At 35.2% G+C, this 20,950-nt stretch overlaps 1 protein-coding gene across 1 annotated transcript; it reads left to right on the top strand.

Annotated features, from left to right (window-relative positions):
- Nucleotides 1–20,132: 20,132 nt before the first annotated feature.
- On the top strand, nucleotides 20,133–20,563 carry LOC113315008. The gene is made up of 2 exons (XM_026563324.1): nucleotides 20,133–20,172; nucleotides 20,267–20,563. Exons 1-2 carry the CDS (start codon nucleotides 20,153–20,155, stop codon nucleotides 20,553–20,555), a joined length of 309 nt encoding a protein of 102 aa, XP_026419109.1. The 5' UTR covers nucleotides 20,133–20,152; the 3' UTR covers nucleotides 20,556–20,563.
- Nucleotides 20,564–20,950: the final 387 nt, after the last annotated feature.

Below are 20,950 nucleotides of genomic sequence, written 5' to 3'. Positions count from 1 at the left end.
AATTTTCCCCAAAAAGAAAAAGTTCATTTCTTTTTAATAAGTTACTACTTACTACTTTTCATTTTGGGGTATTACAAATTTACAACGCGACAAACGCCGACTCAATATCCTACAATCCTACTAGGGTCGTGTCTCATGGCATCACGAACAGAGATGCTATGCGGTTTCGTGGAATCATGAGAAAATTGAGTAGTCTCGGTGTTGAAGGTGTTTATGATAGGTCTTGGCTGTAGCATGCCAAGAATAGACCACTAGCTAGGTTCTTCGATTAACAAGACGTGTACCCGTTCGCTTTTAGTAGGTTAGAAACCCCTTTCTGAAAATAGTTTTTTGGTTAAATAGGTCATAGATTTAAATTCATGAGTCTAAAAGATAAGAAAACTATGCCAACCTTTCAAATAGCCATATATGCAATTAGTGAAGAGAAATTTTTTGAGAACAAACCGAACATAGTGGAACAAATTCGGTTAAATTGAAACTCAACATAGTAGGCAAATAACACAGTTCGGTTACATTGGAAAAAAATTTCTTTTTGGAATATAAGTAGAGTTCGGTTACTAGATAGTTTTAGAAATTTTTTGCGAACCAACCGAACAAGGTAGGTAAAGTTCGGTTATATCATAACTCAACATAGTACGAAAATAACACAGTTCGGTTACATTTTTGTTTTGTTTTTGTATTATGTGTAGAGTTCGGTTACTAACTAGTTTTAGAATTTTTTGCGAACCAACCGAACTCGGAGTTCAGTTATGAAAAATTAAATTCGTGATAACCGAAGTGTTCTTCATGTTCTTGGTTTCAGAATGTTCGGTTACAAAACTAGTTTTTTTAAAACTATTCCTAACCGAACATGCCACTTTAACATCCATTTAAACCATATTTTGATGATTTCTACTCAATTTTTCTATCCAAAACGAATCAAAAAGATTGATGGGTTTTTCAACCGAACGAGGAACGTCAAGGAAAGAGAGAAGAGAAGAGAATAAACTTTTTTTCAAAACTAAAAATTTTCAGTTGCTCTTTTGATTTTGATTTGGTTTTGATTTTGGTTAATAAATTCATTTAGATTAGATGTATATGATTAGATTTATATAGTTATTAAGTTAGTTTTAATTTAAATTAAAGTAAAGAATAAATGGGTATTTACCTAACTTTGGGACACCCCTTATAAGTATAGGGAGGTTGGCCTAATAAGACCATGGTCCCCCAAAAAAATCATGGTCCCTAAAAAAATCTTTCCACATTAATAGCCATTATGGGCTTTTCCCCCAAGTTTGAAACAAATAGCTAATAGCTAAGTTACCATTATGCCCAACACCATCGTGACCTCCCTCTTCAATTTCTTCTTGTCAACTCAATCGTAATCTCCCTCTTAAATTCCTCCGCCAACAAACAAAGAATGATTTTTTAGGGACCATGTTTTTTTTGAGGGGACCATGGTTTTATTAGGCCACCTTCCCTATAGTGATAAGGGTGTCCTAAAACGTTGAAATGACTAACCTACCCTTAATCTAATTTAATTTAAAACCAACCTAATAACCACCTATATATATAACCACCACCTCCTCCCACCACCACCGTTGACCACTGCCGATTACCACCACCACCACCTCCGAGTATCACCACCACCAATCACTGATTACCACCACCACCACTACCGTCCACCACCACCGATTACCACCACCACCACCTCCGATTATCACCACCAACAACCACCGATTACCACCACCACCTCCTCCCACCACCACCGCCACCGCCTATTTAAGAAATGTAACAACATCAATGCAATCACAATTAAGTTCGGTTACATAATAATTTTATCGAGTATAAAAGACGCCAGCCGCAACCTGATTCTGCCATGGGACCACTCAGGAGGTATTTTCCAACAAACCCTTCACTTTAATTTGATTTTGATTGCTTCAATCGAATAAAAATCATCAAAATAGGGTTTTAATAGGAGTTACAGAGCCATGTTCGGTTAGCCCGATTTTCCAAAAAATCCTAGTTTACCAACCGAACTTCTTGAAAATGAAGAACACGAAGAACAATTCGGTTCTATTGGATTTAAAACTAAGTCACTGAACTCTCTGTTCGGTTGTTTCGCAAAAAGTTTTAAAACTACAAAGTAACCGAACTCCACCCATAGAACCGAAAAAAACAAATCAAGTCTAACTGAACTATGTTGTTGTGGCCACTATGTTGAGTTCCAGAATAACCCAATAGAGTTCGGTTTGTTCGCAAAAACTTTTAAAACTACAAAGTAACCGAACTTAGCCAATAGACGCTAGAAGTTCACATTTTTTTGTTTGTTAAGTTCGGTTACATTTGTATCGAATATTATACTTCTACCACTTAGTCGAGTTTTCTTACATTTATTATATTCTTGATCGTTCTTGTATATTCATCACTTTTGTTTCTTTGTTGTGATCAGACACATTCTTCGATCGTTCTTGTATCGAAAGGACAAAATAGAAAAACTAAGAAATCATTTATTGATTTTTTTTTTCACCTTAAGATGAATTTGTATCGAATTTTATACTTCTACCACTTAGTCGAGCTTTCTTACATTTATTATATTCTTGATCGTTCTTGCATATTCATCACTTTCGTTTCTTTTTTGTGATCAGACACATTCTTTGATCGTTCTTGTATCGAAAGGACAAAGTAGAAAAACTATGAAGTCATTTAAAGATTTTTTTGTTCACCTTAAGATGAATTTGTATCGAATTTTATACTTCTACCACTTAATCGAGCTTTCTTACATTTATCATATTCTTGATTGTTTTTGTATATTCATCACTTTCGTTTCTTTGTTGTGATCAGACACATTCTTTGATCGTTCTTGTATCGAAAGGACAAAGTAGAAAAACTAAGAAGTCATTGAAAGAATTTTTTGTTCACCTTAAGATGAATTTCTGAATTTAAGATTTTAGAATGCATTATTATTTTTGTTTGCTTCATATTTAAGTTTTGATTATAAAAAAATTTATGTATTAACTCCGTGTTACGGGTAACCCATGTAAAACCCGTCCCAAACGGATATTCCCCATACCCACCCCGTCTCAATTCACGTGGGTAACGGGGAGGGTATAGGTTTTTGTTTTACGAACGGGACAGTGACTGGGATTGGCAGTACACGCCTAATACCCGCCCCATGACCATCCCTACCAAAATGGGACTAAAATTCTGTTTTTCCATGCAAGGACGTTGTTCCCGGAATCATGCAAGGACCCGAATAACTAACGTTTTCTTTCTTTTTTAAGAAAGGAAGTAACTTCATTTTTCGTTTACCCTTTTATTATTTTTTTCACTCTACAACGATGCTCATTCTCCTGGCGCTACACGTATGTTTATAATCGGAGACACCTTCCAGTTTTGATGAAGGTGGACAACACCATCTATATGCATGGACCATGCTGGTTTGTTTTTTCTTGATAGAAAAGGTATGAAGTTTGAAGTTAAACCAGCTGTTAATTTGCAAGGACAGTTTTTTTAGGTTTGCTTTTGCGTGAAATTCATGCACACTGCTTTTGGTGACTCTTTTGTTGTCCGTATGTAATGGCGGACGAAGAAGGTGTTTTAATTTTCCCCAAAAAGAAAAAGTTCATTTCTTTTTAATAAGTTACTACTTACTACTTTTCATTTTGGGGTATTACAAATTTACAACGCGACAAACGCCGACTCAATATCCTACAATCCTACTAGGGTCGTGTCTCATGGCATCACGAACAGAGATGCTATGCGGTTTCGTGGAATCATGAGAAAATTGAGTAGTCTCGGTGTTGAAGGTGTTTATGATAGGTCTTGGCTGTAGCATGCCAAGAATAGACCACTAGCTAGGTTCTTCGATTAACAAGACGTGTACCCGTTCGCTTTTAGTAGGTTAGAAAACCCCTTTCTGAAAATAGTTTTTTGGTTAAATAGGTCATAGATTTAAATTCATGAGTCTAAAAGATAAGAAAACTATGCCAACCTTTCAAATAGCCATATATGCAATTAGTGAAGAGAAATTTTTTGAGAACAAACCGAACATAGTGGAACAAATTCGGTTAAATTGAAACTCAACATAGTAGGCAAAATAACACAGTTCGGTTACATTGGAAAAAAAATTTCTTTTTGGAATATAAGTAGAGTTCGGTTACTAGATAGTTTTAGAAATTTTTGCGAACCAACCGAACAAGGTAGGTAAAGTTCGGTTATATCATAACTCAACATAGTACGAAAAATAACACAGTTCGGTTACATTTTTTGTTTTGTTTTTGTATTATGTGTAGAGTTCGGTTACTAACTAGTTTTAGAATTTTTTGCGAACCAACCGAACTCGGAGTTCAGTTATGAAAAATTAAATTCGTGATAACCGAAGTGTTCTTCATGTTCTTGGTTTCAGAATGTTCGGTTACAAAACTAGTTTTTTTAAAACTATTCCTAACCGAACATGCCACTTTAACATCCATTTAAACCATATTTTGATGATTTCTACTCAATTTTTCTATCCAAAAACGAATCAAAAAGATTGATGGGTTTTTCAACCGAACGAGGAACGTCAAGGAAAGAGAGAAGAAGAAGAGAATAAACTTTTTTTCAAAACTAAAAATTTTCAGTTGCTCTTTTGATTTTGATTTGGTTTTGATTTTGGTTAATAAATTCATTTAGATTAGATGTATATGATTAGATTTATATAGTTATTAAGTTAGTTTTAATTTAAATTAAAGTAAAGAATAAATGGGTATTTACCTAACTTTGGGACACCCCTTATAAGTATAGGGAGGTTGGCCTAATAAGACCATGGTCCCCCAAAAAAATCATGGTCCCTAAAAAAATCTTTCCACATTAATAGCCATTATGGGCTTTTCCCCCAAGTTTGAAACAAATAGCTAATAGCTAAGTTACCATTATGCCCAACACCATCGTGACCTCCCTCTTCAATTTCTTCTTGTCAACTCAATCGTAATCTCCCTCTTAAATTCCTCCGCCAACAAACAAAGAATGATTTTTTAGGGACCATGTTTTTTTTGAGGGGACCATGGTTTTATTAGGCCACCTTCCCTATAGTGATAAGGGTGTCCTAAAACGTTGAAATGACTAACCTACCCTTAATCTAATTTAATTTAAAACCAACCTAATAACCACCTATATATATAACCACCACCTCCTCCCACCACCACCGTTGACCACTGCCGATTACCACCACCACCACCTCCGAGTATCACCACCACCAATCACTGATTACCACCACCACCACTACCGTCCACCACCACCGATTACCACCACCACCACCTCCGATTATCACCACCAACAACCACCGATTACCACCACCACCTCCTCCCACCACCACTGCCACCGCCTTTTTAAGAAATGTAACAACATCAATGCAATCACAATTAAGTTCGGTTACATAATAATTTTATCGAGTATAAAAGACGCCAGCCGCAACCTGATTCTGCCATGGGACCACTCAGGAGGTATTTTCCAACAAACCCTTCACTTTAATTTGATTTTGATTGCTTCAATCGAATAAAAATCATCAAAATAGGGTTTTAATAGGAGTTACAGAGCCATGTTCGGTTAGCCCGATTTTCCAAAAAATCCTAGTTTACCAACCGAACTTCTTGAAAATGAAGAACACGAAGAACAATTCGGTTCTATTGGATTTAAAACTAAGTCACTGAACTCTCTGTTCGGTTGTTTCGCAAAAAGTTTTAAAACTACAAAGTAACCGAACTCCACCCATAGAACCGAAAAAAAACAAATCAAGTCTAGCTGAACTATGTTGTTGTGGCCACTATGTTGAGTTCCAGAATAACCGAACTTAGCCAATAGAGTTCGGTTTGTTCGCAAAAACTTTTAAAACTACAAAGTAACCGAACTTAGCCAATAGACGCTAGAAGTTCACATTTTTTTTGTTTGTTAAGTTCGGTAACTTCACAATTTTATCGCAGAAACCGAACTCAGAGTTCGGTTGGTTAGCTGTTAGGTTCAAGTTTGCGAAAGAACCGAACTTTGTAAACTTATATACTCTAATATTACGTAAAGTTCGGTTAGATCAAAAGTGCATGTAGTTTGCGAACCAACCGAACTTTGGCAAAGTTCGGTTAGTTGAGAACCAACCGAACATAACGCTGTAACTCATAGAAATTCTATTATTTGAGAGTTAGATAACCTGCGTGTTTGGAACAAGTAACCGAACTACACTTTCAGATGAGTTCGGTTACTTGTTCATCTCACGGACCAACCGAACTACAGCTTCGGATGAGTTTGATTACTTGTTCTTCATATAAAGTAACCGAACTGTTCAAAATACAGTTCAAATCCGGATCATTTTGAAGATTAACAAATATTATAGGAGAGGATGGAGATGAAGAATCAGATGAGTTTTCATCATTTGAATACTGAAACTTAGTGAATTGGAAAAAAAAATTATTTTCCATGTTTTTCTCCTTCATATTCTCTAACTCTACTCTCTCAATAATTCTACTCAACTAATAATAAACCCATCTTTTAATTTAATCTCACTAATTGTTTTTAACTAAATCATTAATTAATCATAACCTAAAATAAATTAAGAGGGTAGATTAGGTATTAAATAAATAACTAGATATGGGGTGACCTAAAATTACTTCTAATGCTTTTACCCAAAATAAAATCATGGTCCCCCAAAAAAAACCATGGTCCCCATAAAATCGTTCCAAACAAAAACAAACTATATATTATGTGGGCTAAAACAAGCCCATCTACTTCTTATTCGGGTTTATGTATCAGTGCGGTGAATTCGGTATTGCATTGCCGATTAACTGATTTTGAATGGCTTTTTTTTTTTTTTTAAAACTGAAGATTAAATTATTACGAGGTAGTAGTGTTTACAAAGTTTGTATCCTCCTGAGTTGATCAACGATACAACTGGGAGGTGTTAATATTCAGACACCACTAATTTTTTTTATTATTGCATACTTTGACAGAATGTCTGCAATCATATTCTTTTCTTTAGGCAAATAATAACTACCAAGAATTAAATCTACTAAAATAAATTCTAATATTTAAAATCATATCCTTGATTCTCCAATCTGTGTTAACAGAGTCTTTTGTCACAACATCAACCACCAGTTTTGAGTCTAATTCAAAAACCACTTTCTCCGGTTTTAATTCGTATGCCCACTTAGTTGCCTCCCAAAGTCCCCTACACACTCTGCCTGCTCTTGTCCAGAATCCAGATACAACTGCTAAGTGGATACATTTTTAGTCCTATAGCTCTAGATTTATTAGCCAAAAGAAACGAACCATCAATTTTAATTTTATAAGATCCTCTTAGAGGAGGACACCAATGGAGATTGGTTCTAGACTGTAAAGGAGTAGCATGAGTAGAAGGAGTCCTTGTTTCGAATTCAGATATCTCCATCCTGGTGGATGATTTTTTCCGGTGTTGAATTATGACCTTTGAAGACTTTTTCGCATCTTTCGGTCCTTATACACCAGGAAACCGTAGTTATCTTGCACATAGAGTTTATCTCTTGTAGGCAATAAATGTTCAACACATATCCACAAAAACTAATTAATTCTAAGGACTAATGGTAGCTTCCATAATTTTTTGAATATTCCTTGCATCCTAGTTCCCGCATAAAGGTGTAGATTCTTCTCTTCGAACATTTTCCTGTATGCTGATTTTACAGATAAATGTCATTTTCTTTCAAGAGTCCAGACCAGCGTGTCTTCATGACTATGGAGGATTGATATATTAAGAATTAATCTTTCCGTAGTAGATTCAAACAAGGAGAAGATAAGATGATAATCCCACTATCCCAGCTGCCAGTGTCTTGAAAAAGATGTTGATACACTTGTAGTTGAGATGAAGTGAATCTCCATTTTTGGGAAGTGGTGGGCCTTCTAGATATTCAACCCATCTGTGCTTCCAGACTATGAATTCATGATTTTCCTTCCATTACCAACACTCCAAGAAACTAATACTTTTGAATGGCTTTGTTTTGCCCCCAAAGAGCTGAATACGGGAAGTAGAAAAATCAACCGTTATCTTAGATTGGGGTGCTATCAGTAAAAATACTCATAGAAAACGTATAAAATAATTTTTTATCGGCACACAAACAAACCAACTGCAACTAGTTTTTTAGTAATCTTGATACATAAAAGAACACAATATTATTATCATGGAAGAGATGGTATGATTTTGGTTCAAAAAGCCTTTTCTCTCCATTTGCTCTGCATAACCGAATATCCCAAAAAAGTCAAACTATCTCATCTTCTTCTTCGTCAATTCCTTTTACAAATCTCAATTACATATCAATTTTTAAGTAGATTGTTGTTTGTTTCCTAGATTTACTCTAATATTAATTGGGATAAATTTGGGTAACATTTAAATTAGGTTTTTATGCTTTCAATAAAACTTGTCCTTGTTTTACAGGGATCTTATAGTCAGGTTTTGTATATATTTCTCCTGATCATCTTCTAATGGCTTACTATTGTCATCATGAAGAATATAATAGCCTTAATGACACTTTGTTAACATGTGATGGTATGTTCATGTATATTGTTGACAACGATTTTCTCCGGCGTGACGTAGGTCTCTACAACTCGATACAAGATCCATGGCTACCGGTTCTAATTAATCGTGATTATGATGTTATGTGCTTATTACTCCTTGGTATGGGAACATCAAGATTTGAAGAAGTTATCCAAATGGTTGGAAAGAGTTCCAAAAACCATCCCTCAGAAAACATATGTTTTCTATTTATATGTACTCAATACTTTTAATGTGTGATAGATCTTTTGTATTAGGGACTCTCATTAAATATATTTTTTACTATTCTTTGTTGATGATGTATGAATCACTTGTTGACATTTTATTAATATCATTCTCTAGGGGCTCTGTTTAGCCCCTTGTTCCTTCAAAAAATAATAATATTGCTAGTACAATTTCCATAAAGCACACAAGTACTTCTCAAAGCGTTCCTCGTCAATTGATTTGACCGAATTGCAGCATCTTCCGTTCTTGTCTGGATGTTTCCTATTTACTCCCTCTATCCAAAAATTTCTGTCCTCTATTCTATTTTTCGTCTGTCCTAAAATACTGTCCCGCTTCTGTTTATAGTCATATTTTTTAGTCAAACTCTCAAATACATACTCCATATACTCCTTTTAATTTAGTAATAATATATCATTTAATACGAGTAGTTTTGTACACTCCTCTGGTCTCCTTAATATCTTGACTTAGTCAAACCGGACTAATAATTTAGGACGAAGGGAGTAATAAGTAACGAAAGAATACAACAAAACACATCGTAGTAGCGTATCCAGATGGTTTTATGCATGCAAAGAATTTGAAATCGGTTCATTCTCTACACCACTGCCAAAGACAATTAAACAACTTTCTTCTGGAATACTGTTTCTATTTTGTACCCGAGTTGCCGTAGTGGGAGAGAATCTAGGGTTCATCACTTGTACTGCGTGTGTTACAATAACCAACACTGATTTTGGTAAAGCCATGTTTGTGCTCCTTTAGCTAGTGCTTGAGATCTTCATTCCCTAAATAAACTGATTCACAAAAAAAAAATAAAAAAAAATAAAAAGAGATATGCCGCAATTAACTGGAAATGTTTCGGATTGGTGAATGCTTAGGAAACCTGATTGCATGAATGTATCAGACAGATTTATGTGTCTTTTCTACCAATAAAATATGGGATATTTAACGTTTGATACCCAATAAATGTCCAATACATAGTTTTGGTATCCAATATTTGAAATATTAAGGGTTGGTAGAAAAATCATGTTTATCCCAAACCAACAGTTAACCGTTAAAAATCATGTTTGACCATACTATTTTTATTTTCCATTTTTAAAGGGTCGGTGCCCAGCTTGTTTACCAACTAAATCCTCTTCCATATTAAATTAAAATTTAAAGAAACTAAATATAATAGTTATTAATTTTTTAATAAAAGAAAAAAAAGTTATTTTCCTAGTTTATCCCTACCAAAAACAATTTGGTTTTGACTCTTCTTATGTTTCTCGGTAACATCTTGTCATATTTTTCTGTCAGTATTACTCCACTATCACCACTGGGATTACAAAAATCAAAATGAACTCTCGATTGAATTCCATTCGAAATAGTAGTTGTTATGAACGGAAGATATGAGTTTCGAAGAAAAAGTGAACTCGGGTGAGTTCTTAATTAACAGTTGAAATCATTCACTCTTTTTTCGTCTGTAGCTGTAATTTTACTTACCCATTTGTAATTGGGTCTTGTGCTTGATTGTTGTTGTTTATTGAAGGATTGAAGATCCATTTGAGGTTGATGCAAAATGGGTTGGATTTAGATTTTGTTTATCTCAAATTCTCTGGCATATGTATGGGAAGAAAGTTGGGTTTCAAAATTTGCGAACGAAGTTTGTGAACATGAAAATACAGATTTGGTTTTTTTGTGAACGTCTAGAGAAGTAAATTATCTGTTATGTGATTAGAAGTGGGTAGAAATCAAATTTCTTGGTTCAAAGTTGCTCCCAGCTGTACAGAATTCTGGAGTTCTAGAGTCTACCCATGAATTTGCCATTAGAAATTGGTTTCTACTGGTTTTGGAGAATCAAATTAGTTGATACATAACTAGTCTGATACGAAGGTCCTACTAGTCTACACAAAATTGACTTCATTGACGGAGGGGTGAGGGGTATTCATCATAACTAAACTACATTTTGATGCAAATATTTTGGTATCTAATTCACTCATGTATAGTGGTTGATCTTGTCGACAGTCAATCTGACTTTGGGACATTTCATTCAAAAAACAAAATGATGTGAGGTAACAAATGTTGTGAGATGAATTTATTTCGGTAGCAATGGCGACCACAGACTTGCAGGTTTAAAAAGAGGAACTTGAAAATGGTGTACAGAGGTATACTCATTCTTCAAATTAATGAAATTAGTGGTTATGAGTTGCACATTTAGAAAAAGATGGTGGCGGTGGGAGATTAGCAACTTTGCGGGTGGTTTCGTCGGCAGCTGAGGAGGTTAGGGAGATGGTCAATGTTGGGGAGACGGTCGAGGTTTTGTTTAGAGAATTACCTGGGGTTAGTCAAATGGATTTCAAATGACTTTCAGAGAGTTTTCAAATCTATTGTTAGTCCATTGAGACTTTTGGTGAGTCTCCTAATGTATTTTGTTATTGGTTAGAGACTTTTTTTAAGTCATTTAAATTCTCTGAAACTCCATGTTATTGGATTAGGATTTCATAAGAGTCACTCCAACATCCTTGTTATTCGAATGAGAATTGAAAGTCATTGATTTATTGTTTTCAGAGATTTGGAAAAACTTTTTTAAGAAAATAGGCATGGCAGAAATCTCTCATCAACAGGTGATATTTCTGGAGACTTGAAAACTTGGGGAATATTTGTTTTTGAGAGTAGGAAGCAAAAAAAAAATTGGTGTTTTTTTTTATTTGTTTGAGTTGATGAACAAGTAACGGGCCATTTGCGGAGTAAACTTGCGGCGAGATTGCATAAAAAATAAAATGAATGTGGGATGAGTGAAGTAAAAAAAATGAAAACATAGGCATAAGGCAACAAGGAGATTTATTTTGACAATAAACAACTATTTTGCTAGGTATTCATGGTACTTTTATTTAGATTATAAAGTGCATAATAAAGTAACCGGTAGATGTTTTGAAGTTTTGATCGGATATTATTCATTTTTTTTGTCTCTACAAATCACATAAACTCTTTGTGAACATCAATATTTTGTCTCTACAAGTCACAAAGACTCTAATATACTATCAGAGAATCAATAGAAATCTCTATATTTTTGGAGAATCTCCAGGAGTCACTCAAATTAAAAATCTATGAAAATATATATAAATCTCAATTGACTACCTCCATGTTAGAATCTATGACTTATCAAGAAGGGCAATCATGGAAAAATAATAATAACTTATAATAAATAAAGTGGAAATTTCTGTGGAACCCAAATTTGGTGTCTCTCTTCTAGAATCGTGTTATAAAGATTGTATATATGTATAGCCCATAACAGACGATCTGCGGTTAAGATTGACAGTTTTAGATTAGATCCATAATCCCACATTTTCAAATGGACTTACTTAGCCTTAATCAGTTATTTATTATTAAGAAAATTATTATTATTAAAAAAATCGTTGATTTGGATTATGGTCAATTAGTGGGCGTTTTAGTGGGCGTTCTTTATGGGAAGTTTCTTCTTTAAACCATCTTCCCCTTCATCTAGCATATCAAAACAAACAATTATTTCTCTTTTTAGAAGTTACAGGAGGTTCCTTATCCCCATCCTTGAAAACGACCAGTGATAGCAATTACAGGAGGTTCTTCATCACCGTCCTTTCTTACACACTATTCTCATTGTCACCATCTACACAAGGCTTTTCGTCATCATTTATATCCTCTTAGTTGAGGAGATCAACATGCCGAGGATTTAAATCAGCTGCCAGTGTTTTTGGGTTTTGACTTTTTTTTACCAGCAAAAAAATCACGGGAGCATCATATTAAGGAAAACTCTATTTCTTCATTTACGCCATCTGTGCCATCTGTAATCGTAAAGGATTTGGGCTGGTCAAGGTGTGTTGGAAGTTAGAGTGTAGGTTTCACGCATCAATCATTACGTCTGTTAACCTATATATTCCTTCATTTCGTTTTTATATGATTGCTAGAATATCTTCATGCAAAGAGGATACTTTTAAAACGAGTCAATCAAGCTGTTAATTTTCACAGACAAAGCTTTTTATGATTGTGCTGACATCTTTTAATTTAAATTTTTTACCAGGTCGTGGAGGGAGTGTTGGAGTTATTATTCACTTCGAACGGGATTCATTATCTAAGCATTCTTATTATCTCCTTAATATATTGACTTAGTCAAAGCAGACTAATAATTTAGGACGGAGGGAGTAATTTATTACTGATTCTATAAAAATAGGGATTTCCATTCTTCATTTCATGGATTTGTTTGTTCTGTTGATGGTTTTTTTTTTCAGAGTTGTTATACCTAAGTAAACAAAGGATTGTTGCATACGATTTTACAATCAACTTTGTTGATTTGTCTGTCAATGTTGGTCTCGATGTGATTTTGAGCGAATCGGATTACAAACTACTGTGTCAATCAACGATTCAATGAGTCACTCAAGGAATCGTTGAGCTTAATTTTTTACTTTGACCCTACTTTGAGTAAATCGTAGGACAATGAAGATATATTATTCCTATATTTATTAGTGCCTGAATATTAGTTGTTTTTTATTTCCTGTTGTTGCTTATTTCAGTACTTTAGAATTGTTAGTACTCTTAAATTTGACACCTTATTTGTCTGGGCCTATACAGATTATCTGGGCTTTGTTGGAAATGTCTACCACTAACCATCCACTTGACGGGAAAAGAGAAGAATGATCTTTTGGGACCATGATTTTTCTTGGGGATCATGATTTTATTTTGGGTAAAGACATTAAAAGTAAATCTAGGTCATTCCTTATCTAGATATTTATATTAATACCTAACACCCTCCTGATTAATTTTGGATGATGATTAGCTAGTGTTAATAATAGTTAGTGTAATGATTAGTGAGATGATTAAGTTAAAGATAATTAGTGAGATTAAAAAATCAGATGAGTTTTTTTTTTTTAAAGAAGTAGAATTATTGAGAGAGTAAAGTTAGAGAAGATGAAGAAGTAAAACATGAAAAACGATGGATTTTACCAAATACAACTGGAGGAAGGGTATTTGGGTACACATGTATGCTTCAAACTTAGATAATGTTGGTTGAATTGCTCCAAACTTTCAAAAAAATGAAATTTTTTATGTAAATTTGGGCCAGTTCGGTTAACCATATGTCAACAACATGTAACCGAACATATCTGAAAGTGTAGTTCGGTTACCATATATCAAGAACATGTAACCGAACACACCTGAAAGTGTAGTTCGGTTACGTTTTCCAAACACGCAGGTTACCAAACTCGCTCGTTAATGGAGGTTTTGGTCGTACAATGCAATGTTCGGTTACCTAGGATAAAATGGTACGTAACCGAACTTTGAACTTGACAATTTATTTGAGTACATCTTGTGTGTTCGGTTAGTTTGCAAACTTCAACGCAACCAAGTTCCCAACCGAACTTCAGGTTAAAAGTAACCTAGTGTTAGAAGTTCGGCTGGTTCGCAAACTTCAACATATTTTGCTAATCAACCGAACTGGGCTTATAGATAGAGTTCGGTTACAAAGAAAACTTAATAATTTTACGAACGAACCGAACTTATGGACTTGTATTATTCTAATAATTTGTGATAACCGAACTTTTTACTGAAAAAAAAACTCCATTAAACCTCTCTGCAACTTCCATTTTCAACTCATTTTGATGATTAGTTCTCATTTATTCAACCAAAATCGAATGACAAGTAATGGGCTTGTGAGAATATCTTTGTTAATGTTTTAAATTAAGCTATATATATAGTGGTGGTGGTGGTAATCGGTGGTTGTTGGTGGTGATAATTGGAGGTGGTGGTGGTGATAATCGGCGGTGGTGGGCGGTGGTGGTAATCGGTGGTTGTTGTTGGTGGTGGTGGTAATCGGCGGTGGTGGGTGGTGGTGGTGGTGGTAATCGGTGATTGGTGGTAATCGGCGGTGGTGGGAGGTGGTGGTTTATATATATACATATAGAGAGAGAGGTGGTTATTGTGTTGGTTTTAAATTAAATTAGATTAAGTATAGGTTTGTCATTTCAATGTTCTAAGACACCCCTTATAACTATAAGGAAGGTGGCCTAATAAGATCATGGTTCCCAAAAAAAATCATGGTCCCTTAAAAAATCATCCAAAGAAAATGGGGTATCATCTCTTTCTGCTTGCTTCCGTATCTACAAACGATATTCCCTCCAGAAACCTGGCTTCCCCTGAACACAACATGGGATCGGTTGGTAAAACTGGCTCAACTGGCTCAACTGGCCACTTCGAACACTGTGTTGAATGTATTAACCTCATTACCACTCTTCTTAGCATGCTGGATTGATATCCCCATTCTGATGTATGGACTACTCACCAACCCTGGACTACTTATTGCTTTCCGCGTCTTATGTGGATGTTTACTTACCATAGTGTTGATTGATGCTAACGCTTCTGCAATTCAATACTTCTCCAACAACTACTGCTGCAATTGGTACATGTACATGATTGTGAAGTGGCTCAAGAATAGCGTCGTCGATAAAAGAGTCCGACCATGGACCATATCCAATTTTGTAATGAACTTCTCCATTATTCTACTTTACCTTTCGAGTGTTCGGGTGCTCTTTTGGTATGGAGCCTTCTCCATTTCTTTGGTGGCTACTATTTGCGTGGTATTTGGGAAAAAGATGAAATGGGCGTAATGGATGGCCTAGCGACATGCTATTATATCTCTACTTTAACACTGTTTACGACTCATGATCATGGAGTACTGGTGTCCTTGGTATCACTTGCAGTCCTTATATTCATCCTATTGTGCACGGTAAATTTAAGTTTACCCTCATTTATTTATTTTATCTTATCTTTGTGAATATATGCATATTTGATTTTTTACCTTCCTAAACCACTAGTGATATTGTGGAAGCTCTATGTGTATTAGGTTGGTTCAGCAGCAGACCCGAAGTTAAAGACAGCCATGATGAAGAACGACGCCTTGAGGAGGGACATTATGGAATGGTAAATTACTGGGCTATGAATAACCAATATGAATAGTGAAAACTACTGTAAGACCCATTTTATGAGATTTCTCCACTATGAAACTCAAGACATAAAACTTCACGCGCGCACCCATTTTCTTGAATAAATTTCTCACAAACCCAGATTTTCTAAAATTCTGTTTTTGTTTTTCTTATGGAAATAAATTTTGAAGAGACCGAGAGTTAAAAGGGAAACGCGACTGGGATATCCAGATCTTTTCATCGGTTCTTTCTTTTCATCGGTTCTTTCAGATTTGATCTTCTTATTCAATTTTAACATTTTTAGGATTTTTTTTTTAGATCTGTCTATTAGGTTTACAATCCAAACAATGAAATCCATAAAGATTAATCCCATCCTGCAACATAGTTTCATGCCAGTTAGTATAAATCTCTTCCAAAGAGAGTCATAGGTTTCTGAAATTATTCATTTGTAACCAAAGACGATTATAGTCAGAGAGATAATCAACGATATCATGGTTACAAGGAGGTGTTGAATTATTTAGAGAATTTTCAATTTTGACTCTTCAGACGGAAATATGATGGATATTCATATGAAATCAGGACATCCAATCCAAAGGTAATATATTTACATTGATCTCGTTTGTTCCTTCTTTGATTCAATTTTTATGTTAGTAAGATGGATTCCTGACGATTTTTTTTTTTAATATTGAGCAGTTCATAGGTTTATCAATTGCATTAGATTAGTTAGTATGTCATTTCTTGATTCTCGTACCAATTGACTTAAAATTCATTTGGTTATAACTGAAAGCACATGAGAAATCCAATTATTACAGATTATGGGGTGTGGACTCCATGTTATTTTTCTGATCTAAACAAATACACCATATACCTTTGGTCGCAGTGCTTGGAAATGTTTATCATGATTAAATGGGACTAATGTTATACATAATAGTTGTGTTTATCAATAACCAGAATTCATAATGCTGGAATGGTTTTCCCGTCATATCTTCCATTTAATGCCAACGCCATAAGGAAGCTTTACGTTCAAAATGATATATTTCCATTTGAACTATGCTTAAGAAGATTGGAAGCTCTGATTACAGGTTGGGTGGAGAAAGAATAGTATACCAAGGCTGTTATGTGCTTGCAGGCCTTGCTTCAATGTTTTTATTTTTTTTAGACTTCTCATGAAGAGGGTTATTTGAATTGTCAGTTGCTTGTGTGTTGCATGTTGCATCATCAAACAATTAAATACTACTTTCTGAGCTAAAAGGATGCTGTAGTGGCAAGATAAAGGAGATGGAAGTGCAAATGGGTTTGGTGTGTGTGTGACGTGTATTTAAAATAAAATGGAATTGTGAATAGTGATGCATAACAGGTTATGCATCTACAAAATTTGTTGCATAACTTGTTATACATTCTCGAAATTGGTTGCATAACACGTTCTGCGGCTTTTTTTTTTTGCATAACTTGTTATGCAGTCCAGAAAACGGTTGCATAACACGTTATGTAGTTACTTTTTTCTTAGTATTGAAACCAACAAAAAATGAGGCTGCATAACTTGTCATGCACCTACAATAATATCTACATAACATGTTATGCAGTCGTGAAAATGGATGCATAACCTGTTATGCATCCGAAAATACGACTGCATAATGCATTATGCATCGAGAAATTGTTGCACAATCTTTTATGCATCGAGAAAATAAATGCATAACCTGATATGCATCCGTAAATATGGATGCATACTGCATTATGCATCAATTTTTTATGGACGCACTAAAATCAACCAAAACAATGGTTACATAACTTGTTGTAGATGCATAACTTTGTTATCCAAATGCATAATTTGTTATGCAGTGGAGAAAATGGTTGCATAATTCGTTATGCGTCTGCAGAATGTGTTATGCGTCTTTTTTGGTGGCTGCATAATGGTTATGTATCAAGTTTTCGAAAATTTTGCCTAAAATGACGATCACCTCCGATTTTTTCGTGAAAAACAAAAATTTGATATTCTTGTTTGTAGTCGTTGCGTAGCTCTCTTAAAAAGATTTCCAACGATATAAAATTTGTAAAATTCCAAGGTGCGGATTTTTAAATATGTTATGTCCAAATTGAGCTGCCAATTATACTCCTGATGCATAACCCGTCATGCGGATGCATAATCCGTCATGCAGACATTTTTAATAATTTCATGTAATTATGAGTGTCACGATACCTAAAATTAATTATGAACCTGACAATAAAAATATTTTTTTTTTGGGCATGCGCCGGATATTTTCAAAATCCTAAGGGATGAGCCTCAAGTTCACCATCGCAAATCTAGAACTCCTTTCTAAAAGAAACTATTCTTCTCTGTCTGTGTGTGACTAGGGAGATGATAATGGAGATGTGGAATCAATACGACGGGAGATTTCAGGATTAAGAAAAGAATTACATGATGTCATAGCTCATGCAGAGTCAATCAGAGAATGTCAATGTCAACAACCCAAGGTAATTCCTTAATTCACAGATCTTATTGTTATTCAATAATCTCTGCATTCCTCTTGTTATGAGTGTAGGAGGATTAATCTTAATATGATGAAATTAATAATCTTAATATTCTCTTTCAATAATCTTGTTTCAATTTCATAATATTATGTATAACATTTTTGTAAACCTAAATCCCCACATTCCTCATCTCTCCCTCAAACTTGGTAAGAAATCAAATTAGTTTTATCAATCAGAGTACTCCTCTAACTGGTAGTACAGATCAAAGGTTCAAACTTTGTGTTGATTCACAAAAGTTAGTTAATGAATTTGCATAAACTAGTTTTTCTTTTGGTAGTTTCTACTGGATAAAAAACTCAACTTGTATTCCAAAGTATCTATTCTGAACTTCTGTACCTTGGATTCGTCCCAGGCTTTTGAATTTGTCCTAATCTCAACAATCCCAACAGATTGACCCTCTTTATATTTTTGGCTAAATTTTCTGCCTCTTTGAATTATCTAATCTACTTTCCTAATTTATCTCTTGTTTTTCCATATGTTTGAGGTTTATTTGCTCACTTTGTTGTTTTCCTAAACTCAGTTTGTAATCATAATTGATCTTTGTCCATTTCATGTCCTCAGAGTTACGAATACAAAAAGCCTGAATCTGTGCGAAAAAGTGGCGCCTACATTATCCGTGGCTTCCACAATTTTAACAGGAACTGCTTCTTCAGTGCCGTTATCCAGGTCTTACTGTGCATTCCCCACCTGCGTGTTCATTTCATGAAACTGAATGACTATGATAAACCACTCACTAAAGCAATAAAGGAACTGTTCATCGAAACAAGTCTTCCCCGGTCTCAGATTGTGACGAACGTTTTCGAAATTTGTACTACTGCTTTTGTGCCAAATCCCCCCAATTCGGCGATGGTCAGGATCAAGACAGCCAAGAGTTTCTTGTTTGCTTACTTCAGAGACTGCGAGAGGAAGAAGAAGATCTGGCTCAGACCTTTCCGAATTCACCTCCTCTCTTGGTGCATTCGATCTTTGGAGGCCAGGTCTTGAATACCACATCTTGCCCTATGTATAACTGTAGGTACACTAATGAACATGACGAGCTTTTTCTACAGATATTACTACCAATCCCTGTTACTGGTGACTTGAGTCGTGCTTCCATGGTTGGCAATAAGGATGCCGCAGTGTCCTTAATTACTTGCTTAGACCAGTATATAGAGTTGGAATTTCTCCCTGGTAGGCGCTGTGATCGTTGTTCTTGCATGGGTGGGAATAAAAGTATTCGAGTTATTCGTGCTCCTTTGATTTTGACAATTAGCTTAAAGAGGTTTAACGCGGAGAATAAGAAGATAAATGACCATATTATCTTTGAGGAGACCTTTGATCTACGAGCATACATGGACGACAGGTATTTTTTCTTCTTCATGTCTGTTTTTTTTCCTTGTTCTTCTTGTTCTAAGCCTTTAGTCCCATAAAACATAGACAAATACGAAAATGATAATTGCACTTTAATCTACAGTTGTCCCCAAAACCGGCATTCTGGCTCGACCTCTAACACAAAATAGGCAAATACAAACTAGATTATACATCAAGGTCAAATACTTAAGATCTCCACCATTATGGAAGGACCTTAGCACCTTCCATGATTATTCAATTGGTAGGGACTCAAATGTTAGATAAGGAATTGGTGGTTATATGATTGATATCTGTCGAAATGTTTCCAGTTTAGTACTACTTATTTGAGAATGCTTGTGTTTGTGAGGTGGGTTGTATTTGTTTAATTTATATTATGTACAATCTTTGTTTTTAGGTATGTCGGGGGTGATATGCTTGAATATCACCTCATCGGTGTTGTGGTGCACGAGGGATCAGTGGATACAGGCCACTGTTTTGCGTATGTGAGAGGCGATAAAAGTGGAGGTAGTGAAGAAGATAACAAAGATTTCACCTATTGTTTAGATGAACTGGTTGTTCGTGAAGTTTCTTACAACAGGTCCTTCAGTCACAAGCGTATATGTTGTTTTATGAAAAAAGGTAAGAATTGTTGTTATTATCATCTTATATTTTTTAGTTTCTTCTTCTTTTCTGGTTAACCTGGTTATTGATCTCTTGATTTCATATATTATAGGAATTCATCTGTTAAACAAGGCTTGAGTTATGCTAAGACCAGTTCCGCATTTGGTCCTCCAGCTACACCTAGTGGGTATGGAAACCGTTCAGAGCCAGGCCTTGCCAAATACCGCGTTGCGTCTATTAGAACATCAGCTTCTCAGATCCACACACCCATCAGTAACCATGCATCTTCAAAACAGAGGCATCCACGTTCGAGATCAACCACATATGAGTCTGGTAAGCAGGTTTCTTCAGAGAGGCCATGGAAGTCGCCTGATGAGTCTTCGTATTCAAGTTGGAGGTAAAGTGATTTCTTATCTGAGGAGGAGAGGGTGAGAGCGTGGATCGGGCAATCGTTTAGGAGTCGACTCAGCTGTTTGTTTTAGGTAGCTTCAATGAAGACCAGCTTGTTTTCTCAGAGTGATGAAGATGGATGGAAGACGGTGAAGAGTAGGAAAACTTATAGATCATGTAACTCTCGTTCTTTTCTTAAGAAAAATGGTATTTGTTGTTGGATCGAAGCTAAGGGTTTTTCGTTTACAAAGGGGTATGGGAGTAAGTCTGGAAAGTTTCAAATTATTGAATCCAAGGATGATAGGTTCTCTACTCTATGGGTTAATCAAAAGGGGTTATGTTGGTTTCGAAAGGGCTTACCATTGGAGATCACTAAATCATGGTCAAAATCTCAAATTTGGCAGTT

The sequence above is a fragment of the Papaver somniferum genome, chromosome 10 (assembly GCF_003573695.1).
Source record: "Papaver somniferum cultivar HN1 chromosome 10, ASM357369v1, whole genome shotgun sequence".
NCBI lineage: Eukaryota > Viridiplantae > Streptophyta > Magnoliopsida > Ranunculales > Papaveraceae > Papaver > Papaver somniferum.
The sequence above is the reverse complement of the archived record's forward strand: the minus strand, read 5'-3'. Positions and strand labels throughout refer to the sequence as shown.